This window comes from Falco biarmicus, chromosome 1 (genome assembly GCF_023638135.1).
Source record: "Falco biarmicus isolate bFalBia1 chromosome 1, bFalBia1.pri, whole genome shotgun sequence".
Classification (NCBI taxonomy): domain Eukaryota; kingdom Metazoa; phylum Chordata; class Aves; order Falconiformes; family Falconidae; genus Falco; species Falco biarmicus.
In genome coordinates this window covers 69,255,411-69,282,926 of record NC_079288.1, presented here as the reverse complement: position 1 = coordinate 69,282,926, position 27,516 = coordinate 69,255,411, and the positions used below count along the sequence as shown (strand labels likewise).

At 40.1% G+C, this 27,516-nt stretch overlaps 1 protein-coding gene across 2 annotated transcripts in view; it reads right to left on the bottom strand.

Moving 5' to 3' along the window:
* Positions 1–25,079, bottom strand: part of USP46 (ubiquitin specific peptidase 46) — a 31,647-nt gene extending 6,568 nt beyond the window's left edge. The window contains exons 1-6 of one of the 2 annotated variants that reach the window (XM_056333106.1): positions 23,842–23,923; positions 23,151–23,164; positions 12,393–12,473; positions 11,404–11,617; positions 8,887–9,116; positions 5,358–5,434 (exon numbers count right to left, since the gene is read on the bottom strand). In XM_056333106.1, the coding sequence (XP_056189081.1) occupies positions 5,358–5,434; positions 8,887–9,116; positions 11,404–11,617; positions 12,393–12,473; positions 23,151–23,164; positions 23,842–23,908 (683 nt within the window). In that variant the 5' untranslated portion in view covers positions 23,909–23,923. Of the gene's footprint in view, positions 1–5,357; positions 5,435–8,886; positions 9,117–11,403; positions 11,618–12,392; positions 12,474–23,150; positions 23,165–23,841; positions 23,924–24,942 lie in introns of those variants that run through there. The other variant, XM_056333096.1, reaches the window with a different exon arrangement.
* Between the last annotated feature and the right edge of the window lie 2,437 nt (positions 25,080–27,516).

Here is a 27,516-nt window from a genome sequence, read left to right as displayed (position 1 = left end):
AAGGATCTTTACACTTTTGCCCCACTTGGGCTGATGAAATGGAACCCTTAAAAGACACACAGGATGAAATCCTCTCTCCACCAAGTCCAATTTTCTGGAACATCTGAAGCAACTGTGTTGGGGTTTGCAAAGGGACTTGAAGTATTTGGCTGCTACGATGCCCTGTATTAGGAGCTGAGGCCCTCCATATGATACAGATGGAGAGTCAGGTATCTCAAAAAGGGACTTATAACCTGGTCTCTTATGTACCAAGGGGCTGCCTAGACTTGGATGTAGTCACCAAATCCATCCAGTCCCTTTTTAAATTATTTGCAGAACGGAACAGCTTCAGGTGCATTTGTGTCATCCCCAAATAGCTCACAGAAGAAATAAACTGAACTCAGTTTTCTGCATCCTCTAACCTCTTGAACTGCCATCCTTAAGTTATTTGATTATAACTTCTTACTGTCCAAAAAAGGAAAAGGTCAGCTAGTATAGAAGATTTTGTAAATCCTAATCAAGTAAATACCCTTGGAAATATTTCTGGATTGCGCTTTTGAAGTGATAGAGGCAGAGGAAGGTTTGATACTGTCTCCCAGTTCACAGACAAGATTTGTTGGAAGTCAGTGCTGATATGCTATGAGGAGTATCTTAGGTACCTAAAACATTTAACTGTAAAAAAAATGACAGTAAATTTTTGTCACCTCTAGTGCTACATTGCAGCTGAGCAGGTGTTTTGAGAGCTGTAAATGCAGACATATGCACCTGTCTTCTGCTTTAAGCACACAGGTTGTCTTGTGATTTTGGGCCTTAAACAGATATATCTGAAGTACAGACCTGTCCTGTTGATTGCAGCTACACTGTACCTGATAGACTTCCAAACTCCAGGCAAATTCAGATCTATTTGGGCCCAATAAATTCCATTCTACTATTGCAGTTCACACACTGAATGGCATGGTCTACTCTCACAGTAGGCAGAACAAGAATCACCTTATAAAGGCAAAGGGAGGATTCTGGATGACTCTTTCTTCCTGGCATCATCACCACAGGGGAAGACGAAAGAGCTGAAGACCATATAGATTGCCAGGGCATGGGTATTAGAGGTTATTTACATAACTTCTTAAAAGGGGAGGATTTTCCATTTCCAAGTTCTATGTCCTTTAAGGTTGACAGAGCATACAGAGAGGTACTTCTATGACTGGATATTTATTCTAACTGAGAATGCTTTTACTGTTTTTTTTTCTTTATATGGTCTTAAAGAATTTGATCAGAAAGTGATGAAATTTAGGACAAGATACATCTCTTGAAAGACAAGTTGCAACAGAACTTTGATCATAAAAATATTTTTATCTAAAATAAAAACAAAGCATGATAACTGGAAAGGATTTGTTTCAGTGGTAAACATTGATCTTGAACACTGGATTTCACATTTGAATTTAAAGACAAAATTAACTGAATTTAGCCAATTCCTTTGAAAAACATGATAACCTTTCACGGAATCATAAGTGAAGAGATGAAACTTTAGAAAATGCTAGAGACAGATTATATGTGTGGGGAACGTAATGATGCAAGATTCAGCAGAATGTCCTTGTGTTGAGTTTTAGGTCTGCTGTTAAGGAAAGAGTCTGATGTTTGTTTTCAAAGCCTACAGTCTTGATTTAAAAGAAAAACAAACTTGTGGAATTCATTAGTTTCCTTCCTACCTCAAAGTGAAGCTATGGCAATAATATTTTTCTAACATAAAGAAACACATACAGATGGTAGAAATTTCATAGAGATTGGTTTGTTCTGTGCCAAGCCTCCCATGAACATGAATTAAACTCAAAGAGTTTCTGAATTTCTTTTAAAATGTATTAATTACTCTGAAGCCAGTAATACCTAACATTTTAATTTATAAGTTGACTGCTATGGGAATTACATCTGTGAAAGCCAGAGAAATATGCAAATATTTGATAAGCTGAGGGACGTTCCCTTACATCCCTCTTAGCATTTGTTCCTTTGTCTTCCACTTCCACCTGAAAGGCTGTTACCCTACCTACCAAGGCAGCTGAGGCACAGTCACGGACTTTAGAGGCACTACTAATTCCTGTACCAGGAACAAAACTTATGGCATATTTTATAAGCATGAACTCTTTCCTTGGGGGGAGGTATGCAAGTGACAAACAGATGCTTTTGCTGCCCTTTACAACTGCAACTTCAGTAGCTGTTTCATCAATACAGAATGGCACTTCTAACAGATGTTGAACAGTTAAAAACAACAGATCATTGACCAGAGTTCATGCAAAGTCTGCACGTACAAGAACTATAGGCTTGAGGAACTTTTCTTCATACCTGCAGAGCTAGTTTCAAGACTTCCATTAACAGGCCGATCTGCATTCTGTTTACATGGTATTTAACAGAAGAAAGAAATTTTTAAATACACCTACTCAAGATATAATAATTTATCATTGACCTCATATGCTTCCACAGTCCGTCTCTCTACAGCTTCTATGCCACAGTGTGAAAGATGCTTTGTATTGTTTATATGCATAAATAATACACGTTTTCTGTTTTAAGAGATCAGAGAATTCTTAGTGGAATAAAAAAGCACAAGCAGACTAGCTAAAAGTCAGGATCAAATGAACTGGTAAACTTCGCAACTGCTAGTGGAAATAAAAATAATGGATATGTACTATATTTGTTACTAGACTTCTATTGCTTCAGACCTGATTGTCTACCCTGTGGAGTTAGACTATGCCAGAAGCTTGTAGCCTTTGGACCTCTTATGTACACACGGACCTTTTCAACCTGAAAAGCTACAGAAATAACTACGGAGAACATTCATTTGTAGTGGCAAAGAAATTCCTTCTATTTAAATGTTATCGTGCAGGTTTTTTCTTTAATTTACCTTTTCATTGCAGTAGCACTCAAAGCTGTAAAGACACAGCAAAGCAGTTGTTAAAAAAAAGGAAACAACAAAGTTCCCAAAATGAGTAATAACTTGGCCATTCCTACTAACGGAAACCACAAAAGCACTTACACTTCATTTAATAATGCATAATACCATATAGCAAAAAGAGGAAATCCACAGTTTAACTAAATATAAGTTTTCTAAACAGATAGACATGCTGTTAGTGTAAAAGACTATCAGAGCAAGTGATGACTGTCTTCCTGTTTAATCTGTAAATAGCAACCTGTATCTCTCACCTCAAGAAAAGAAAAAATGGGATTTTGCTTTCCTTCACTTCCAAAAGGAACAATGGGTGGACTTCAAAATGCATGTTGTGCTGTTGGAGTAAAGGCAGATACTATACTGGGATGTATAAACAAACTTTTAGGGCATCCGTTCTTCTCAGGATTGTGTAGATCTCTGCTGGAATATTGTGCCTAATTTTAGGCAACTGCACTTCAAGAAAGATAGTGTCCAAGGGAGAGCTTCAATTGGAGAGAAGGCTGAAGAGTAATGTACATAAGCAGAGATCTAGAGAAGAGAGCCTGTGAAAGAAACATTGAATGACCTCAGGCTGTTTAACTTAAAAAGAAAGGCGATTACATTCTTCCTGTATGTAAAAGGCTGCTGCTCAGAGGAAGGGAAGCAAGCCCTGGTTTATGTCCAGAGTACCCAGGGCAGGCAGAAACAGGCTTGAACTGAAACAAGAAAGATTCATGTCACACAGCGGGAAAAACTTGTTAATAGTAAGAACAGGAAGGACTGGGATAGACAAGTGAGCTACTACTGCTAAAAGACCTTTTGGAACAGGTTGTGCAAGCATCCTGTCTGAGGTGGAGATAGGGACTAACTTCTTGGGGTGCCTCTCAACCCCACCATCCACCTGTTGGCTGCAGTGGTGCAAGTGTAGTTCTTCCACATCGTAAGCTACAGCCACTGGCTCTTCAGAAATGCTATTGGTACCTTTATTGAAGTACTCTGTGACTTTGCATAAAACAGCCTTTTCAAACAAAACATTTCCAGGAAGCTTAAAAACGAAGAAATGAAATAAAAAAATGGAGAAAACTGAAGGACAGATGGTAACTTATGTACAGCAGCTGTTTCTAACAAGTTCACCAGGCTAAGCTGTAAGAAAAAGTCAGTGCTCAGTTTCCAGTAACAGTATAGCACAGAACAAAGTAACAGGTTAGGAAGGACTTGAGAAGATGCACACTTTAGCCTCCTTGCACGTCAGTGTGATTTCAAATTGACTTTGAACACCATAGGGAAAGGCAAGTAATGCTGACAATGAAATGGCTACACTGAAGAATTTAAAAATGTGCAAAGAAAAGCCTGTATACCAATACTGATTCAATTATCGATGACCATGAACAGGCAAAGATACAAGGGGGAAAAAAAAGAAAATAATGCGCTCCTTTCCAAAGCTGCTCTTCAGTTTGCTCACTTTTTAAAATGAGGCTAGTTACTGCCATGTGGAATACTTCAGGGCTACAGTATCCTATAGGAGACTGAACAGAAGTTGAGAATGAAAAAACTTACTAGATCTAGTACTTTGAAATGTAAGAGAAGTTACTTAGTACCACTGTGGTATCCTCAGAGAAACCACTGCTTTCTGACTCAAAAAATGGTTAGTACCTCATATACTTTCTCTTTCTGTAACTCAGCTTGGGGTGAGATGCCAGGCAACCCTTTCTAGGTATTCCAGAATAACTTTTAAATGCAATTTCAAGCTTGGCAGAAATTTTGGAGCTTGATAGAGTAATTTGACCAATTGATAATCAGTACCTTAGAGCAGCAACATATTGTCTTAAATCTAGGTATAGGTTTATCAATGCCAAAACTCCAGATATTTTAAATCTTTCAGAATAATAATCCATGCAACTCTGAAAATTATTTTTATCTCTGAAGTATTTGTTCAATACTTAAAGAGTGTACTAGGAGCAGAACCAGAACTTAGAATAAAAGATTTCTCTCCATAATTTTAGGATAAGACACAGAATAAGAAATTTATCTTGTAGAAAACTAGACTTCTGAAATCTTTTGCCCTCTAGGGACTCTATCACTCACTCTGAAAAGCACACACTTGACTTCTAATATGCACATGAGTCCTAATCAACAAAGCACTTGAGCAGAAGCTCACTTTAATCCATTTGAAGCCAATTATTACTCTGTAGCAGTTCTTCTAGATGACAAGGCAATCAATTATTTTCGCCAAGAGATGATTTTTTTTCTCTTTCAAACACATACATTGAAAGAGAAAGTGAGTACACCAAAATACATTAATGCATATTTTGTCATTAGAGGAAATAACCAGTTTACAGTCTTTTTCTTCTCCTTGGGAAAAGTTCAAAACCCCATGTTATTCTGCTTCTCTTTCCTGTACTTCCTAAACCTGCAAAATTTAGCAAAGTCAGACAGAACTATCTGCCAAAGAGACACATTCATTTACCTTAGACAGTGTGTAATTGATGTGTTCTGCTCCACATCAACAGAAAGGTCAAGAAAATCTTCATCTTTGCTACTAACCTGTTGCAAAAAATATACATGTAAAATAGAGACTTAATAAAATGCCATACATCCAAATGCTGTTTATATCTATTTGCAAATGCTAAAGATAGAGCAATTTCTACAGAAATAAATTACACAAAAATAATTCATTTCAATTTGTTAGTAGCTCTACCAATTCAGCTTTCCTATCACTTAATTTCCATCTCTTCCACTTACCCAAGCCCACCAACCATGGCAGTGACCATAATCTACTATTCATTAAAGGGGGGCCACCACTGCCTATATTAGCTGTGACTGGTGCACTACATTATGTTTCCTTGTTATGCAACATAGCCTAATTTCTTAATTTTACTGGAATTTTATTTACCCTTTGTATAATATATTACACTACCTAATCACAGTTTATGCCCTGCATAATTACTCTTACTATTAAGGATCCACATAAGTATCTGTCAAGAAATGTCATATTTAACCATGTTATATTTTCTCTCCAGTGAGATTTCAAAAGGCTGGCTTTATATTTCTGGTCAACACAGCTGCATTTCCCCATTGAATGTTGATTCTGATCAATAATTTTGACTAAAAAAAATAAAAAGATTAAAGGTAAAAATAGTAAAGTGATAATATTTTGCAAAATCATTTTTATTTTGCCAATGTTTTTTAGGCAAAACAGGAGAAAAATTCCAATAAAGAGCTTTTTTTAAGAAAAAGTAACCCCAAACATTTTCAGAATGACAGATCTTGATTTGTGCTTTGAAAATGATTCTTCACTTAGAGTATTTAATCTTGAAGATGATGTAAAAAAACTCCAACTCACCCAAACAGACAATTGGTATAATACTTCAACTGAGTTAAAGAGACTGCAGAATTACTTACTGCACATGAATTTAGTCATATTCATAACAACCAATTCTGTTTACAAAATGCTGCAGTAACACTTCTTATTTTGCCTCCTATGACTACATTTCCTGAGACTAACTAAATCAGATGACAGGATAGTGAAGTTCAAATCAAGAACTTCAGTGAGGGGTTGAATCCATTGTTCTGATGCAAGTTCCTCGTGGTCAGATTTCTGCAGTTCTATGGATCTGAAAGTTATATACTACTTTCAGCTCATCTTTGCATGATGTCAGGGATCCTATAAACACGGTGAATGCAACCCATATCAGTTCTGAATCCAGAGGAACATCTTTAGCAGGATGAATTCTAATATTATCAAGGATGTACAGAGGCATAACACACACACGATTAAAATGAACAGATTAAAAATCCTCCCTGAAGCATGATTTGACCCACAGGGAAGAGGAAACCACAAAACTGGCAGCAATCAACTGCAGTATAAATACACAGCTAGAATCTGAAAGACAGAGCAACAAAGCTTCAGAGAACATTGTGTCCCTATGGCTGGAACTAGAGTTCTGTCAGACACACTGCATATCAAGAAAGAGGTTAAATACTTGGAAAAGTCTTTGGCAAGTATAGTGTTTCATTGGAATACCGCAAAGAAGCTAGGAATTTAGTCACTGATTCCAGCATATCAAATATTTACTGAAGGGGAAGATGAGCTAGTTGGAGTTAGAATAATACAGACCAAAACAAAAGGTAGTTGGAAAACCAGATTCAAATGTGCACTCTTTGTGAGTGAGAATAAGAACTGCTGGAATCTGAATGACACTTCATGCACTACATATACATGTTTTAGCAAAGGAACATCTTTTAATTCATTTTACTATTTCCTAAAGATTTCAAGATACAATAATACAAGAAAAATAAACTGGAAAAGTATTCTGGGTAGTATAGTATACTTCTGCATTCACAGGAAGCTACAGACAAGCCTTCCTACAGCAGCAATACCTGGCACTATTGTTTTCCACAAAGCGGTCACTTTGATTTAGTTTTGCAGTTGCCCAAGGACACATCCTGACCTCACTACAGTTTGTCTGAGTAAACACTGGCTATTAATTTGGAGTTAGGCCACAACCTAAAGAAGCATGCCAGTTAAAAATTAATTCTACCTTTTCACTTAATTTAACTTGGTGTTATTACTTGGGGTTTTATAATTGAAAGAGACTAAAGAATTACATTTCAATATCTCATGTTTTCACTTATACAAGCTTGTTCCAAACTTGGTCCAACCCCTTCTTACATGTTGACTATCACTGTATCTCTTTTATCCCCCCTCTCTGATCCAATTCCCTGGAGAAGTCATATTTTCTTGGAGTACAGAGCTATCCTTTATGATTAGAAATATCAGAATATATTCTTTTATACATCTGGTAGGACCTGGGTAGGGTTTATCTCACCTAACTTCAACTGTCTAAAGTTAGATATTTAACCTCAGCTTGCTGTCTGAAGATAGCTTCTCTGGGCACCTTCTCCCATCTTAATGCAAATAATCAAAAGGTGCATTTTCTTTAGAGGAAGTACTTGGCAGCAGTACTGGTCTGAGTTAGAAACACATTATTCATAGGCCAGATCAGTTTGCTGGCCCAACAACTGGAGCCAGGACAAGCTGTATAGAGCAGAATACCTGATACTGTTAAAAATATTGTTTCATGAAATAGCCTACTGACAGATGGAGAGAGCTTCCTGCAGGAGCTCCTTTGCAATCTCCACCATCTACAGAAGGAGCTGAGAAAACTAGTTCATCCTTGACACCTACCTTTTACAAAGCAAAAGTTATGTGAGGTTAATTCCAACCTGGTCTAGTGGAAGCCTCCATGGCAGGGAGATTGGAACTAAATGGTCTTTAAGGTCGCTTCCAACCCAAACCATTTGTGATTCTATAATTCTGTGATTTTTGGAAAATCAGTGACACTGTTCTCCCCAAAAGAGACTTTTTTTGCTATCTGTGTTACTCTTTCACATAGCTACCTCAACCTCAAAGAGAGAAACTTTTTTTTTTTTTCTTCAATATTTCTTTTCCCTTTAAGTAGCAGCATGTGATTGAAAACCACATAAATTGATAGGAGACTTGCAATCAGGTTTCCTAACTAAAACTAGTTTTTACTCATGCTTCAAACATCAGAGACTTCAAACTGACAGCCTCTAGAAAATATTAGGGAGATAAAAGAAAACATATGGTTTGTTAATAACAAACCCTCTGTATGCCAGTCACATTCTTAGGATTCAATTAACACAAATTCATCTTAATATTTCACTTATTTGTGGAATAATTATGTGAATCTCTTTTCCCAAAGTTACAGTAATAAGGAAGGGTATTGATTAACTAGCAAGGATTTTAACTGTAGAGATATGTATTAGGACAGCAAGACTTGGCATAGGTTAGCCAAGTAATGCTTAGAAAAATAAATTTTTAGAAAAGAATATACTCACTTCAAGAAGTAAAGTCTACAGGAATATCCACAATTCTCAGATGTCTGAAAAGATTCATATATTTATATATATAAAATTATCTATCTATTAATGGGCAACAACTAAAAAAAAAAAAAATCTATCCCAATGCTTACGGTTTCACAGTTCAAACATCTAGTTTCGTTAGTCAGTGTTCCCTGAAAAATCTCATGCACCCAGGTGAGTTCTTGTTTATTGTTCTCTTCAGCTTCATTCATGTTGCCATTTTTCAGTTTCCCATTTTGCTTTTCCTGTTTCTTCTCCTCTTGCAAAATGTCTGCGATGGTGTTGAGCAGGTAATTTAAAAACTCATGTGCATCCTGCTGCATGTAGTTGTCAAAGAGATCTGTGAAGAAAAGAGTCAAGATTTCTAAAGCTGAGTATATCCTTTCCTTCAAGAAAGCAAACTAAATTAATTATTTCTTTCCAAATACATGTACTGGCCCTTGCTCAGCAAAGTGTTTAGAATCATGCCAAAGAGCAGTTTTGCAGTCACAATGGCTTCAGTGAAGCTCCTTTGGGGGAAGGCTTCATCTCACCTAACTTTAGCTGCCAAAAAAGTTACCATCTTCTTTGGAGTTGGCTGTGTAGACTCCCACTACAGTCAATGAAGAAAGCAAGAGGATGACTCATCCTAAATTAATTCCTTAGACTAGATGCCTAACTTTAGGCAACACTGATTCACACCCACACCTCCTACCCAAGTCCCTCAGACGCTTAGGAACATCACGGAGTTCGGACAGTAAGACACATGCCTGAGGAAACTGAATACATTGGATGCTGACACATGCTGGTGTACTGCATCTGGCTGGGATGGAGTTCCCTTTCCTTACAGCTGCCTGTACAGTGCTGTGCTTTGTATGTGTGGCTAGAACAGTGTGGGTAAGGCACCAGTGTTTTGGCTGTTGCTGAGCAGTGCTCACACAGCATCAAGACTGTCCCTCTTCCCCCCGACACCAAAGGCTGGTAGGCTGGGGATGATCAAGCAGTAGGGAGGGGACACAGCTGAGACAGCTGAACCAAACTGACCAAAGGGATATTCCATGCTGTGTGACTTTGTGTTCAGCAATAAAAACTCAGAGAAAGGGGAAAAAAAAAAGGGGGGGGGGGGGGGGGGGGGGCAGGCATTTGTTATTAAGATGTTTGTCTTCCAAAGAAGCTCCTGTGCATACCAAGGCCCTGCTTCCTAGGGAGTGGCTGGAAATCACCTGCTGATGGGGGGTAGAGAATAGATCTCCTTTGGTTTTGCTTTGCTTCCACGTGCAGCCTTTGCGCTTTTTTTTTTTTTTTTTTTTTTTTTTTAATTAGACTGCCTTTATCTCAACACAGAAGTGTTTTTCATCTATTTTCTCCCCCTGTCCTGCTGAGGAAGGGAATGAGAGACAGGCTTGGTGGGCACCTGGCAGCCAGCCAAGGTTAACTTGCCACAAATAGTAATAATAACACCACCTAACAAAGTTCATTTTTCACATGCAAGTCTGATGAGCAGAGACTTGTCCTCTTCAATAAAAATGCTTACAGGAGAAGGGGAAAGTATCTCACTGGTGATTTAGTACAGACTTCTCCAGTGAAGGCTTAGTTTTCCCACCATGTTGAAGAAAAATGAATCTCTGTTCCCAGAAATGTGTATTTTTATCCCCCTGCTCCTCAAAAAGCTCACATGGATGTCCTCAGAAAATATTGCACAGATTCTTTGGCTTTGCAGTGTCTAACACATAAGCAGGTTAATACACACTAAGTCTGGCCCTTATTATAAAAGCTGAAAACATAAGATCCAGTCCGCAAAAGTGATCCCCAACACTCGTGGGGGCATTTATCACTAAATGACTCAGCTAACTTTGTCACAGTTTCAAACGCCTGCTCAGGAATGAACAGTCTGCCCATTTATATGCTGTCACCAGGAAGCAATTTCTTCCAGGTGTTTGACTCTTACTTTGTCTCTTCATTCAAAGCTCCCCTGTTTCTAAGCATACCACCCACACTGATATGAATCCAGGCCAAAACGGAGCTGTGTGGCAGGCGTCCTTATTTCAAGATGTTCCTCATATCCCTTAGACAGAACTACTACAAGATTAGGCATATGCTGTTAGCAACCTAGTGCTTAAAAAGGGCCTGACGCTTCACAAAGTGAGGCTGTGCCCACAGCTTCTAAGAACAAGAGCAGCAGTTGACGTGTAGTCCACTGAACACCCCCACATACGGTTTCCCATCCTCCAGGGTGTTTTGTAATAATGGTGCCTGTAGCATTCCTAGGTCACACAATTTCTATACTGCCAGCTGCTCTCCATCTCTCTCTGCTACACTCCACAAAAAACAACGATCAAAAAACGACAGCAGAGTGCCACCCTATTCCCAGCCCTAGCTCCCTGTACAGTGTGGTCTATCCCACTGGGCTGTGAAAACATCATTAATTCATGCACCTTTGGGAACTTATGGGAACTGGTATGGTTATTTCAAGCACAATCTCATGTACACAGATACTAAAATATTCATATCTAAACCCCCAAAAGTACTAAAAGCAACTTAGAAATCTAACCTGAGCATCTGATTAATATGACCACATTGCCCAGTATTTATTTATATGCTCCTGATCGATGTGTGAATGTCTAAGAGAATCCCAGTTTCACACTTACCATTCTCTTTTCGTAACCTTGATATGAACTTCTTTGGTGGAATAACTCCAACTTTCTTCTTCTGAGTAGCAATACTGTGGAAAAGATCTGCCAGGCAAGTCAAGAGATTTTCCTTCTTTTTCTGTTGGGCCTTGTATGATAATACATTTTCCCGAAATGGCCGGCAAAAATACAATGCCTGCAGCACGGAGTTACAGTAGCAGGTGTTCCCAAACTGCCATATAAAATTAAAAACAATCTTAATCCCTGTGCATCACAATAAAACTCGTTGCTTCATTCAGCTTCTGGCTTCTGTGCCCCTGTCACATACCAGCCATTTTGCCATGCAGCTGCTGTAGGAATATATTTCCACACCCACATCTGACACTTCACAGGAAAAAACTATGGTGTTCTAAATTAACTAGGATACAAAGCAGAAGTTTCCACTTGTAAGAGATATATTTATTGTAGTGGATTTCGTTAAGCTTGTAAGCTGCTCAGTAGAGAATGACTAATGTTTTCAATGGAAAGAATTACTGTATCTGTTTTATTTATATGAGAATAAACAAGTGATTAAACTCTTCTCACTCATTCTCTCCTAAGTCAGATAACAAAGCTCCTCCTAAGAGTGTCCCCAGCGCAGACTGCTGCTCCTAAGCTTGTACATGCTTCCGTCACTTCTTCCCTCACATTTCATAGCTAAACCAGACTTTTAAATTTGTTGAAGTTCAAATTCTAATCCCTGGAAACACTCACAGAACAGTAAACTGTTTTCTCTGTGGGCGTATGAAGCTGTCTTCAAATATCTGATACAGTTTTGCAACCCGTTTTATGTAAAATTGGAATGTGAGCAGCACTTTTTCAAAAAAAGATAATCCTACCTTAGAAAAGGGTTGGGGGAGGAAAAAAAAAAAAAAAGAAAGAAAAAGAACAAACCAAAGTTCAAGTAATATCAAAGCCACAGTTCTGTATATGGTTTATATGGTTTGCCTAGTGAAAATGGTACTTACATTGACCAATCCAAAGTAGTGTTCATTGATGGGAAACTGCTCTGGGCCAATGTCTTTTTCCAGAGCAGAGGCATTGGTGCCCTATAAAAAAAAAGAGAGAAGAGATTGTTTAGAATATTAAGATACTAAAAGAAAGTTATGGACAGCGTCAAGTCAGAAACTCCTTTTCTCCTTGCAGCTACAATTAGCCAAGCTAACTCTTGTCTTAGGGGCAAGCATGACAGTCACATGAGCCAATAAAAATATTTGCAGTTCTAGACAGGGGAGCTGGCCTGGCCTGGATACTCTAGTAACGGCTGAGTAGAACTGAGCAGGTCACAACAGTGGTTCTCCCTACACCCACCTCTCCCTTATTCTTACTGTGTCTGCGAACAGCCAGATCCCGTTACCCTCTTGCCTCATAGAGATACTTGTCGATCATAAGCAAAACTCTTAAAGTTTTCTTGGATAAACCAGTTCCTAGATGTAAGACTTGAATTGGTCAGCAGCCTTTAACAACACCTGGGCTTCAGACTGGCACCCGGTTCTAGTAACAACATCACAAATATTAAAAGCAAGTGTAACATCTGCTGTTTTGTGCTGTCTGACACCAAAGGGTGCATCAGCCCAAGCACTGTTCCATCTCTCAGTCACTGCCTCTGTGTGGCAAGTTATGTCCAGATGTATCTTCACTCCAACAGCAAAGCTGCTTCCACAATTACTGCTCGCTGAAGTAAAACTACTAATCTTGTATGTTACCTGCAGTTTTGCGATATTAAAATACACATTTTTAAACAAGCTCAGACTACTAAGCAAGCAAGCAAGATTGCTGCCAGAGCAAATGTCGTAACTGCTGTCCACTCCATAAGCACACAGATCACTGTAGGACCTCACGAAAAATGCTGTATTTGGACAAGTATTCCCTACATAAATTGATTCAAGACCTATCAGCCAATTTTTAGTCTGCATCATAATTTCTTTATTGACATCATACATTTATTTCCCTACTGAGCATGCTCTGCAGTGTGAAGCATTAATATATTATGCCTTAGAATTTCCACCACACAAGAACAGCACAGTTGGTTGACTTTCATAAACCCATGTAAAACGCCTCTGTAAACATGTCAACATGTAAAACATCTGATCACTTCTGAAATTTCCTGGGTTCCTGAGGCATGTTCAATATATCATTTGCTTTGAGACAAAGCTAAGGGTAATCAAATTCAATAATTCTGGTGTCCCTTCCCCACCTTCTCCCCAAAGCCTGATTTGTGTTTCCTTACTGCACCTACCATCAGCACTGTGTGCTATATTAGAATATTATTTCATGTCAGCTCATCAAAAGAAGATTTAAGTCAACAGAATCAGTGGTGTGAAACTAAGCACAGGTGCTCTTTGAGAATTTGCAAGTCTTGAAAGTAAAACAGCTCCTTCAAGTTGACAGCTTCCAGGAAAGATCCAAATATTTTGTATTTCACATCCCCTTATCAGATCTCTTTCCAGTCTCTCCTCTTTCCTCCCATACATGCAGCTCATTGCTCAGACCAAGTGTATGTGATTTCCCGGACATTCCCCTTGAGACTGAAGTACTTCACCTGCACAAGACTCCATGCAAAGCTTAAGGGGTATTCAGGTTCTGCTAAGCCTCAGTGAGAAACTTGGAAAAATGAATAATGTATGCAAAGCATTTATTGGCTACCTTTCAACGGAGATGAGAGTGTGATAATTATGTAAGTTCCATATGAAGATTAGTTTCTTTGCTTGGAAAGTCAGCCTTGCCAAAGATGCATAGATTCAGCAAAGCATCCAGCTTCCCAAGAGGTAGGAAACTGATAGACGTTTGTCTATCTGATATCAACAGCAAAAAAACCAGCCGCTGTTACCCTCAAAACCTTGACTGATAAAAGAAAAACATGACTACAGAAGATTAATGCAGCTTCTGAAGAAAACCATCTTCATATTAATATTCATTGTATAGCTTTCAGATCAAAGCAAAGGTTTTCTTCCATTACACTTTTAGCGTTCTAATCAGGCTCCCTAACATAAGAATGAAATGGGTGTTTTTCCAGTTTTGCAGGAAGTATTTTCCACACTGAAAAAAATTCTCCCTCTAGAATTCATGGAAAATAATATCTCTAAAAAGTAACCTCCTACTCTTTCATAAAATACAGGTTAGTGTGTGCTGTTAGACAAGTAGAATGCAAATGCTCTGCTAACTAGTTGCTCCTACATTACTCATTTGCCTTTCCTCCAGTGCCAGGGTTTCTTACTTTGGAGGATGCCATCTGGTTTGACAAATCCGTTCTAGCATTTAAATTGTCTTGTAAATATTGTGAGAAAGAGGATTTACCAAACAAAATTATCGCTGAAAACCAAACAAATCCATGATGTGCACTAACTGATCTTCATACAAAACTATACATTGCATGGAAATTTCCAAAGTACATCCAGTTGTACTCTTAGTAACAGCTTGTCACGGAGCTTTACCTCCCCAAAACAAGGCCTTGGCTGTTGTAAATATTAAACAAAGCACTGTGTGCTGGTTTCCCAATGAAAGAGAGGGGCTAAATTCAGTCTTTGGGTAAGCTGACATAATTCTCATGGACTTCATTAGGAGTTGTGCCTTCTTATATCAAGGGCAATGTCAGTCTGGTTTATTTTAAGGTCTCCAAAAATATACTGTTAAATTCATAGAAGAAGAAGAGTAGGAAAACGGGTAAGAAGCACAGAGACCTAATACTTCAAAGCAGGATATATTTCTCACATGGAGAAAAAACGTAGACAATTTAGTAAACTCAAACCACGCCATGTTGCACATACATTACATGTTTTGTATCGGCCATCTCCTCAAGAAACAGTTGATATGTGGAATTTTTTCCAACCAAAGTATACCAGAAACTGTACACCCCAGCCAAGTTTAAACTAGAAAAATATGTTGTTAGAGATGTGTTAAAGATGATTCAGAACTCAGTTTAAACCAACCATATCAATTACAGAAAACATGTTAGCCTATTGAGGTTAATCTGCAGCAAAAATCAACCATGACTATTTAACATAGTTTTAAGCATGGTGGTTCTTGCTCCCACTCCCAGCGAGTCATTTTGGTCACTTCTGCAGTGAAAACCTGCTCAAACATTTTTAAAGCAATCCATTCTCTATGACTTTATAAGCGGTCCCACGCTTCAGCTGGGAGCAATATCCTACTGCAGCTGAGTCTACTGTAGTTTCATAATAAAACAGCAAGAGTGGCAGTGCAGCCACAGAGCCTGAAAAGAGGACAGACATAAGTCAATGAACTGGGACTATTAAATAAATTCATATCAGGGTATACAGACAATAAAAGAGACTGGCTCCTTCTTAAAAGTATACACTAATGATGGAAATGCAACAAGGTAACTGTGGTGGCCAGACCTTATGAAAACAAGAACTAGGTCAATGTGGAAACTCCTACTATGTATTCTGTGGTGTTGGTAAACCTTGATTTCTCTGAAGTTTTACCACTTAATTCAACAACCATTATTCACCGTTTAATTCAACAATCAGTACTGAGCCCTTATAAAACAGCAAAGACATACAGTTGGAGACAAAGCCAAGCATGGGTCAATTCAGGCTAAGCCAAAATTTCTATCACAGCATCACTCCAAAAACTTTCTGGCCATATGACCTGTATTTTTTCCTTTTGTTATTTTGCTCTAGGGCTTCCAATGGGTAAGTCTGCCAGTTTTCTTTTCAGCTGAAATTTCTAATAATGTTGCTAAGAGTTTCATTTGTTCTTTGCATCACATGAAACAGATTAAGTAAAAAAACCTCCTGTTCCTTTGCACTTTAGCATGTAAATAAAGTAACAGTGCAGGGGAAAAAAAAGAAAAAGGCATCTGATTAGATCATTAAGTCACATGTGGCAAAATAACCTAAATAAAATTATTCTATGGAGGATGAGAAATGTAATAGAGCTAATATGAAAGATACTGCAAGCAGAAAACAGACTAGATTTTCTACTGTGACAGAGCTATAAAAAATGGCACTAACTTTCTAGAAATATGCATGTGCTTATTTGAAAGTAAATGAGTCAAGTAAAAAAATTAGGACATTTCATAAGTCACCTATGGAAAACTTATTACCTAGGTATCACCAAATAAACGCAAACACAGCATGAGTAACCATCAACAAATAATATACAAACTAAGAAATAACAAGAAATCTCTTGTTCACAAGAAAATTTTAAAAATATAAGAAAAACCACATAAAAATTGAACAATGAAAACAGGAATGTAACAAATATATGAAGAACACGAGATCAATGAAAGAAGATGGCTGGTCCATGACAAAGGGCTTCAGATCATATACAGCTGTTAACTACTTTTTTTTTTTTTCCGTAGTATTCAGGGGAAGTGAGAGCAACATGCTAGAAACAAGTTGTTTCCTGAAGGGAGAAACTGAAGACTTAAGACAAACTGAGAGTGATGTCTGGGCTGGTAGAAGAGAAATTAGAATAAAAATAGAAATGGCTTCAGGGTCAGGCAGCCTGAGTTTCAGGATTTTGGAAAGCAAAGCATATGGGAGGGAAGGGAAAAAGAAGATAAAGAAAGATGTGGAAGGCCTCCTGGCCAACAAACGGCAGTGATGGATAACTCAAAAGAAAGGAAGCAACTGTAAATAAACCCCAAACTTAGAATCAACACAAATTAAGCAAGAGTAAGAGAAGAGCAAGCAATATCACACCACGCAGTATATATGCAACTGCTTTCAACAGACACATCATCTGTCCCCAGTGTTGGACTGTGACCATCCTCAGGGACAACTGCACCTATGGTAAGTAATTGGAACCACTGAAGCAGCCTTCCTCCCAACTCATTGATATTAAATGCCAAATCCGAAATGTTTCTGTAATTTTTAAAGTGTGAGTCCCACAAGATGGTTGAACTTCACCAAATCAGCTTTTTTTTTTTCTTTCTGCAAAGAAATACTTTATTGTTCCTCCAGCTAAGCTATATTGGGTCTTTGTTGCCACAAGAAAAAAGATAAAAGAGAGAATGCTACAAAAAACACAGGAAATCATAGTAAACAGCAAAAGGATACTAGCTAACAAAAAAACCACTGTGTAGTCATATTTTTAGAGGAAAGGTGTTCTAAGACAATGTATCTAGATAAACTTTTTGTGCGTTTTTTTCAAAGAGTTTTCTGATCATTAATGCAAATGATAAAACCTTGAAAGGAGATGTCTAACTTGTTTTTTGCTGGATGTACTAAACTATCCCTAATCACAGATCTCAGTATTACATATACCTTAAATAAGTTAGCTCTTTACTGTGCGGTGAGTAGAGAAAAATTGAGAGGCCTGAAATCCTGAACCTTAAATCTTGAATAAAGATTTAAGGCACTCAGTCTTATATAGCTTATAAAACTTGGTTTTCACAAAGCATAAAGCAACCAAGTACTGGAAGTGAGGTTCTAGTGAAGTATTACAAGTACAGTATCTACATCCTTAAGTATTTTTAAAAAAAAAATGACCTTTAAAGTTTCCATGATTAGACAACCTTTACCAAACTGCAACTCAGTATTCTTTCATGAGTCTGTCTCTATTCCCAGCTTAATTGTTCTTGGATTAGTGGCACTCAGGCTTTTGCTGGAACAAGTAGCAAAAACTTTTCTTTTTTGGCCAGCTTCCTTCTTCAGAAGACATAACCTCAAGATGACATCACAAGTGAAAAAGAGACTGAGGTTTGCTTACAGACTATAATTTCTTCAATAACATTTTTGTCTGGGCCACCCAGACAGCATACGTGGTGGCTCAGAACATTCTAAAGGCAAGGCACCTTCTAGACTTCATCACAGCTGCACCAGCTGGAGTATGCTTTGATAACCTGGAGACAGAAGAAAGAATATCTTCATTAAATCTCAATGTAACATGAGTTATGAGGGCTGCAGTTATGTTGCAAGACATGTTTAGAATTCAAAATTGGTTTTGACAGTCAATTTTTAGTATTGTTTTTCTTCTAGAGAATTGTTGTAAAAAGCTGGGACAAGTGCAAGATTCTGCACATGAAGAGAAGAATCACCTGTACCCTGTACATGTACAGAATGGCAAAGAGCTAAGGTAGTACTGCTAAAAATAAAAAAAAAAAAAAGGAAAAAAAAAGTCAAGAGACCACAGTATCATAGTGTAGTATAAGATGAATAAGCATTAGCTATGCTGTGCAATTTCAAAAAAATACAACAACAAATGTTGACAACATAATGAAATTCTTACAGACAGCAGTCTACAAAGTTCTTAAAGTAACTTTCCTGTTTCACTTGTCACTGGTAAGACATCCAGGTTTGGGTGCTAGGTTTCAAGAAAGATGAAGATAACTGGAGAGAATCTGAAAGAAGGCAGTCAAAATGACAAAACACTAGAGAAAATGACCTATAAAAAAAGGGTTGAACAGGGTTGTGTTGCATAAGACAGAAAAGGCAGGGCATGACAATATTTTCAAGTACATAGTTTGTTACTGAAAGGAACTAGCCTGTTCTTGATCTCAAGGGTGGACCAAGCTCAAATTACAGTAATGTAGGTTCAGGTTAGGCATTAGGAAACATTCTAGTCATAAGGATATTGAAGCCTTGAGATAGACTGCCTCGAGAGATGATGTAGTCACCATCACTGGAAATCTTCAAGTCTGACAGGCATACGTCAGAAATAATACAGGTTTATCAAATGGAATTCCAGTAGACAGTTGGAGACTTTATTATCCTAGGAGTTTAGATGCAACCATTATTAGGTCATCAAATTAAATAACCACAACACTCAATATCCAGTAATGGCTGGCTTGAAAGCATCAGCAAAGCAGTCTTCTCTGCAAAGGCTGAGCATACCCAAGAATGCGCTTATAATGGAGCCCTGACACTGGAGCTGTAAGCTCGTTCCTTCTGCAGAAGTACTGATGTACAGTGGTGTTAAGAGTACGTAACATGCATAAATGTGTATAAGTATCTACCAAACAGGCAGCCAAGGACAGCTTCATGAGGCTAAAGGAACTTCAGCAGAAGAGACTTTGCTGACTGCTTCTCTGACTGGCCATGATTTACATTCCACAGACTGTGGCTCTTCAAGTCCATCAGAACCTCACCTCCTGCGTGACACTTGCCCACCACACACAGTTAATCAGGGTCCAGAGTCTGCTTTTAATTCCATTTCTTCCACAATTCAGACTTACTCAGACTTGCTGAGCTGTAATTAAGAGGTTATGCTAAATACTTTAATAAAGGAACCACTGGTTTGCTCTTAATTCAGCAACTTGAAGCCAGACTCTATGCATCTAGAAGAAATACACATTGATTACACGTTGTATTGACAAACTGTCCTGTTGTCCCTATCTTCTAAACAAGTAAGTGAATGATCACTACTTTAGCCATAAAAAAGGTGTTTACACAAGACAAATCTCAGTCATTAGTCCAGGTCATACATAGGAAATGATGTATTAGGATGTTTCTCACTTTGCATGTCCTCCTCTATCAAAAAAAAAAAAAAAAAAAAAAAAAATCAATCTTTTGATGGAATAAACACTTCCTGCTTGCCAGTCCAGTATCCATTTTCCAGCCATACTCTCAAGTTTCTCATTACTTCAGAAAAGTATTACAGTAAGTAAACTTCACATTCTCTATATTTTTCATATTTTTATTTCTATGTTTTCTATATGTGTCATACTGAAATTGTGCACTCTTGAGACTATACTTCTAAAAATGCATTGTTTGAACTGCCTGGAACTAACCTTGTCAGATGTAAAAATCTGTTTTCCTTTATCAATCTAAATATGCCTTTGGATAGCTGTTTTACTATCTTCATGTATTATTCTGCCTTAATCTCTGTTTATGAGAAGTTTTAAAAATCTCAAAGAAATATACACCACAGGTTGTCCAAATGAATAAATCCAGTTGAAAGTCATAGTGATCAATTCTGTAATCCAGCAATACACTTATTGTACAAAGCAGAATTTGACTATTTCTAGAGCATTACAATTGTAATTTGTTTATATCAAGTATTTTCCAAATCTGTTTGTAGCTTGAGTTCTCATTCTGCCAGTGCCCTATATTCAAACATATCCTGCAATAAGTCTCTAAAATCATGACATTAAAAACAGGCAAGCAAACAAAAAATCCAACAGTTATTCTTACTCGCTTCCTGAAAGCAGAGACTCCCAGGTTTTTAGGCTTTTCCCTACAACTAGTTTCTAGGATGGTTAGAAACTTTTGTTTGTTTTTAAAAAGCTGAAATTCACAGGTATTCACATAATTCCTGGTGAATTTTGTGAATGCTTTCTCAAATAAAACCACCAATTGTTATGAAACTCATAGACACTACAAGAAGAACGGGTAACATGAAAGCCCAATTAATAAGAACCAAATTAATCTGAGGAACTGCAACTTTTTTTTCCCAAAAGATATCTATACAGCAACTACCAGGAGCAACTGTGAGGTATCTCAGATGATACTTTGCATCAGAAGTGATCCAACTGTGTTCAGAATGTCCTATTTATGAAATTGACAGAGGAGTGCTCTGAAGTGCAGATCAGGTTATTTGAAATACTAATCCAAAACTATGAAAAGGGGGATTAATACCTGTTCTCAGCAGAATACTAAAAGGTATTTAGGAGAGATAGGGTCCACGGAGCTTGTCAGTCTTCTCTGTAAAAATGTATGTCAATACATTTTGAAATGGTTAGATGTCCTTCACTGCACGTAACAGTAATATACCTGGGGCACCGCTGCAGCACGAGTTTAACTCAGAACTCAAGGCTGTACCAAAAGTTCATCAACAGAGAAACATATTGCAAAGGATGTCAGTAAGCAATGATCCTTAAATGCCAGTATGCCTATCTGCCTTTGAAGCAGCATTCTGTACTTGAGTCATCAGGTTATCTCCAGAAACAATAAAAAAAGAGGATTACAGCATCCTAGAGGCTAAAAGCACATCCCTAGTTTGTGCTACAGTCTGCAAGGATTACATGGTACCAGCTGTTGGTATTCCTTAAACAGTGTTTCTTGAGCGTATCTTATGCTTGTTCACATCTACTATACCTGTCCTACATAAAAGCTGATTACCTATTGTATACATCCTTCTGTGGTGGACCTCACACGCAGAGTGGATGAACTTTCCCAGTGTCTGCAAGGCAGGTAAGAGGAACTTGGGGACTAGACCTCCCGTTTCAGTGAGGGTGGCCACTGTGTCCACATAAGAGTCCCACCAATTCCTTCAGGCACTGTTGCCTTCATCCCCTCCACCCCAGCAGAACAAGTTTTAACTCTTTGGTCTCATTAACCAAATCAGTGAATAATAGCTAGGACTATTGTTACTATAACTAGGGGGATGAACCTCGTAAAAGACAATAAAGGAATCTTGTTTAATTCTAGAAAGTTGTGCATTTTAATATTTACTAGAAATAAATGTGCCAAGTAGAAACTTTGCACCTAACATTTTTTCTTAACGGTTAGCTCCTACTGTGTCTGCCTCAGCATGTGAGAGCTTACCCAGTGAATATATATAGTACTAGATCTCTTCTGCAAGCAGGTTAAATGCTGTCCCTAGCTTCCTTGCTTCAGTACATTTGTTTTGATCCTTTCTGGAAAAGACTGAAACTCTACCATGTTCAGGAGACCAACATGACAATCTGAGATACTAGACCTCAGGCAGTCAATTGAATAGCAAACATACATCCTAAAATGCTGAGTAGCCAGGTTCCTCTGAGCTAAATTCATTCAGCTCAATTTCATCTGTTTTTCCCCTTCAGGACATGAAAGTATTTGGACAAACAAACAGAAAAAAATTTGTCAAGAAAAGACTACCATTGAAAACATAATGTATGTTGCATTCAGAGAAGGACAAGTATTTCAGGACCAATCCTCACCTCTGTCTCTCTCCCCCAGCCCCTAGCCCCCACCCCCCAATAAAATCAACCAGGCATCATCCATTTTTTTTCAAGATGTAACAAAAAACAACAACAACAAAATCTCTATGAACACTCTCAAGTGGAATGTGAATGGAAAAAGATGAACAGCAAATTTTTTTTCATTCCTATGTTCAATGAGGTTAAAAACTTAGAAACATACTATCATGCAGCATTATATACCAAAATATATTATATTACCTAAGAATTATGCATATTTTTCTTATTCCACAAATTGTAAGTAGTTCAATTCTTCAAGCACTATGTTATAGTGCAGGAGCAAGGTCTGGAATCCAACATTTTTGTCTCGTAGATTTCTACAGATGCCCTAAATCAAACTAGTCCTGCAAATATTCAGGTGTTATACAGGTAAAAGGTTTTCTAACCTTCCCAAGTCCCATGCTTATGGAGGGTTGTCATAGCTCCTCCTACAGACCACTGAGTTCAAGTCCGGTACCACCTCATCTAAGCAGACATATTTTGGAGGAGCCATAATGCAGTGTTGCAAATACTTCCAAGAATTTATGTTTCTCTTACAGCCTCAAATTCCTGTAGATGTCTGAAAATCTCAGCTTTTTTTCCTAAAAGAACTTCTAGTCCCTGTGGGTTATCCAGAAAAGACTGAATGCGATCAGCACAACACAACTCTAAAAACTAAGTACACAGACCACAAGGAATACATAGCTTTAAAACATCACCATTGTTAAACCAACTTCACCTTCTGTCACAGTACTGGCCTTGAACTATGAGCCTTTGTATGCCTCTTCTGCCTGAGGCTCTAATTCTTCCCTTCAGTCTCTCCATTCCTCGGATGCTACTTTGGCAGGATATACTGGCAGCAACAGCTGAGCAGCACACCATTCGCACAACCTCATGAGTTTTGTTGTGAATCCATTCAGTCTTTGGGAGAAGTGTACTATATACAGGTACATGAATTGTGGAGTTCCTAGTACTGTATGCCAACGCGAAAGTCTTTCAACCACCCAAGAGTCTCCAGCTCCCCTTCATGTGGTGCTCTCTTACGCAGTCTGCAGGGCATCAGGGCATCACACCCACCATTCACCAGCAATAAAAACCGGAGCCTACCTCAGAAGGAAGGTAAGTACACCCAGGTTTTCTCCTCACTCCTGTACTGTTTCCTAAACCTTTCTTTGCAGTATCCCTGGCCCACAGGACTGGAATTCATTAAGAGCAGTGAGAAGTTTAGAAAGCTGCTTAGTGTTGGTGAAGAATGGTGAGCACCAACATCATTTTACCCCAAGTCTGGATTTTGTATTAAGTTCTTTCAACCCCAGATCCAACACTCCCTCTCTGCATTTCAGAGCAGGCGTTTCAAAAGGGAGGACTAGGACTTAAATCAGAACTGTGCGTGGGATGCCCTGGACATCTGGTTGGAAACAAAAGAGCAAGCCCACTTAAGTGGAAGCGTGGGCATGTGGAAGGGGAGCAGGCTTGCAATCCACACTCCCTCCCCCAGCCCACGGCTGCTGACCGCACAGGAGCCAGGCCTCTGGGGCTGTGCCTGCTGCCTTACCCTAGAGGTAGGCTCTGTCTCCAGGGCAGATGAACGGTATGTGTGGCATCACCAGCACAAGGCATGCTGGGGCACCACATGGAGGGAAGGTGGCAACTGCATGTAGCTGCTCTTGAAGAACCTGGAAATAAGGGGGAAAAATACAGACTAAAACAACAAAACGTGTGGAAATAGGCTTCTCTTCTGTTTGCGTTGGAGCGCTTAGCCCACACCGATTTCTTTGGCAAGTTTGTTACTGCCCCACTGTATTAATAAACCTTTGACAGACAAATTACAAAGTTTGAGCTCTCCCTTCTCCCACTAAGAAGTTTCAAAAATCTAAACCCAATCAGATGCTCCAAGTTTGTTAGGCTTGAAATTAGACCCAAGCACAACGCAGAAAGTGTCCTTTCAACAGTTCCTAAGGAGGAAAATGGCAAAATCTGAACACAACAAACAAAAATATCAGTTTCCTTATTCCTTCCTAATTGCCTAGTCTGCTTTAGAGAAAGCTAAGTGATTCACGAGTCCTTAACAAACAGCAGTCCTCCCGGAGTGCCATGCAGTAGAAGCTAAACCCTGGTGTTAGCTCTAAAGCCAAGACTTCCCAGAACAGGTACCATCAGGATCCAAAAGCGTATTATCAGGCATCTAAACATCCTCCGTTTCTGTGTAACCTGGGGAGCTCCTGGCCCCATGAGACCACAGGGCGCCTGCTTGTGAGGGTGAAATGGGGTCACTGACTTAATGCGGATTCAAAGCCCAACTTTGGGGTCCTTTCGCAGGATTATTAGGGCGGGAGGAGGAAGGGCGGGCTGCGGCTCCGTCTGCAAGGCGTACCGGCCGGGGCCAGCCCAGCTCCACGGGCCCCGCACCGGCTCAGCACCTCCGTGTCCCCCCGGCCCACTCCCGGGCTGCCCCGGGAAAACTCCTCGGGACGTCGCCACTCTCGGGCGGCCAACTCCATCCAGGCCCGCCCCGGCGCAGCCTGCCCGGCTCCCCCGCCGCCGGGGGCAGGGATGCCTGGCGCCCCTGGGAGGAGCCCCCCGGCCGCCCCTCCGCCGGCCCCAGCAGGGCCTGCCCCCGGAGGGGCTGCTGTGCCGCCCCCGCCGCCGCGCCCGCCGCCAGCACTCACCATATTACAGATGGAGGCGATGTTTCTGACAGTCATTAGTCTAAAGGTTGCAGCGATCCCACACCGCCATCTTTATAAGGTGAAAACAGCCTCGCTCATGGTGGGAAGAGCGCAGGAAGGGAAAGGGGGCGGCGGCGGCGGCTTCTGCGCCGGGGCTGGGATAAAAGCAAGAGGAGGGGACTGCACAGGAGCCCTCTGCGCCCGCAGAGCAGCCAGCAGGACGGACCTTCCTGCCCTCCCCCCCTCCGGGGCGGGTGGCCGGCAGCTCTAGCAGCGCGGCGGGAGCCGCCGCATCTCCGCTCCTTCCGCCGCTGACTCGCACGGTCCGCAGGGCCCTGGGCTCCCGCTGGAGCGCTCAGCCGCGCCTCTGCGCCAGCCGGCACCGCGCTAATCTCTCCCTTCCTCCTCCTCCTCCTCCTCCTCTCCCGGCGGCTGCCGTCGCTGCTCGCCGCTCCATTGCAGCGCCGCGCCCGCTGATCCGCGGTGACAGCGCCGGGGGAAGGAAGGTCAGAGGCGGTGACCGCACGGGGCCCCGCCGGCGGGCCCGGCCGCGCCCGGCCAATGTGCGGCGGGGAGGGGACGCGGGGGCTGCCCCGCCGGCTGCCCGGGACGGGCGCTCCGAGGGGAGCGGCGGTGCCTTTATCACCGGGCCCGGGACGGCCCCGGGCTGCGAGGCTGTCGGGGCGTGCGAGATCCCCTCGGCCGGCAGCGGGGTGAGGGCCGGGGGGCAGAGTCCAGGCGGGCGGCACGGCGGTGTGCCAGTGACGGCTGCGCTGTACCGGGACGTGCTCGCTCCACCAGTTTTGAGGTACGCAGGAGCCCAGGCACAGCGAGCCCCAGCAGAGTAGGCTGGCGTGTAATTTGCTGCCCACAGCAGGTGCTTGGTGCTGCCACTCCTGCAGACAACACCTTCACAAACACTCTTTTGGGACCATGCCCACACCACACATCTTTGGGCCCAAGTTCATAACGCGTGGCATTTATGTGACACCATTAATGCAACCATCTCTGTTCCTCTCCAAACACCAGTCGGGGCCCATGCCTTTCCCCAAGGTAGACCAGTATAAGTGTACTACATTTACACACATGATAACAGGCACAAGATTGTTAAATAGCTAGCTTGAGGCCACACAGCAAATCTCTGAGAGAAGCAAGAACGGTGTTCAGGTGGGGCAATGCCTTATCTTAGAAGTCCCCTTTTCTTTAGCAGATATTGCTGTTTTCAGCAGGAGCTTAAGGCCTGTTTATTGTTCCTCTGCTATGGTAGGGAAATCATTCCAATGGAGAGAGAACTACTAATGTTTCTATAGGCACCTCTGCTTCTGACAGCACCTGCAAGTATGGCACACTCATGCTTGGCTATGCTTTTTACTTCATGATGCTAGAATATAATAATTTCAGTCTATAAAGCCAGGCCCCACAGGCTTTATTTACCAGAACCATTCTGAAGTCAGTAATTATTTTTTTTTATTTCAAGAAAAGGTCCATGATTATTAATAAAAATCTGGCATTAGCAGTAGCATCTAAAGATAAATTCCTGCCCTGAGAATACTGTTAGGTAAGTGGTCTCAATGCAGCTCATTGTGGATGATTGTCCACTTCATAGAAATGGTATCAAATTTAGCATCAGTTGGCATTCTGTTGACAGTTTTAGCAAAGAAACTCAAAACTGTGTTGTCACAGCAACAGAACTTTCTGTCCCCAGTAACTTCGATTAATTATATTTAAAACATTGCAGACATTTCAAATACATGATGGGAGAAAGATTTTTGGACATTATGAAGTTGTCGGGGCTACTAAACTGTTTCATAAATCCACAAATCACTATGTAAAAGAGCCATCAAATAATGTAACACTGAGAAAAGAATAATCTTTGGTATAGTTCTATGAAGTTCATGGTCTTACATTATGTGTGAATTTCACCCCAAGTGTTTAATTTGCTTAAACTCTGAGGACGGGATTATACATAATGTCACAGGTTTTCTTGACATAACCAAGGGAAATGGGAGTTAAGGTGAAGTATTGTTTCAGGACTGGCCACCCCCAGCCTCAGTTCTGAAGCAGTCATGGCCTGGTTGGTCTCCAGTGCATTTCTAAGTAGCCTGTGGAGAATGACAGTACTGCACTATAGCTGGTTTTTAAACTCAGATCCCTTTTTTTCCAGAAGCCTAGTTGTGTATTCTTTGCTGCAGCACATTTATTCCACTTTACTGTAGAGAATCGTCCTTGCTGTCAGTGAAAAGTTATTAAGTAAATGAATGGGTTTGAAAGCTGCTTAAAAATTCAAATGAAACAAAATGTGGTAACTAATAAAGCCATTTACCTCACATATATTTTAATGTCAAGGACATCATTCCCATAGTGCCAACCCCAGAGAAACCATACAAAGTAGAAAAAAAAAAAAAAAAAAGAGTAAGAAAAAGGTAAATATTTTCAGAAAGAAAGAGAAAAAAGTGCTTTCATACTTCCGTGTTCTCACTGATGCCAATTACTTGACTCCAGGGTAAGTTTTCAGGTGGTTTCTGTTTGTTAAACTTTTTTTTTCTCTGAAATACAAAATTAAATTGCTATTAA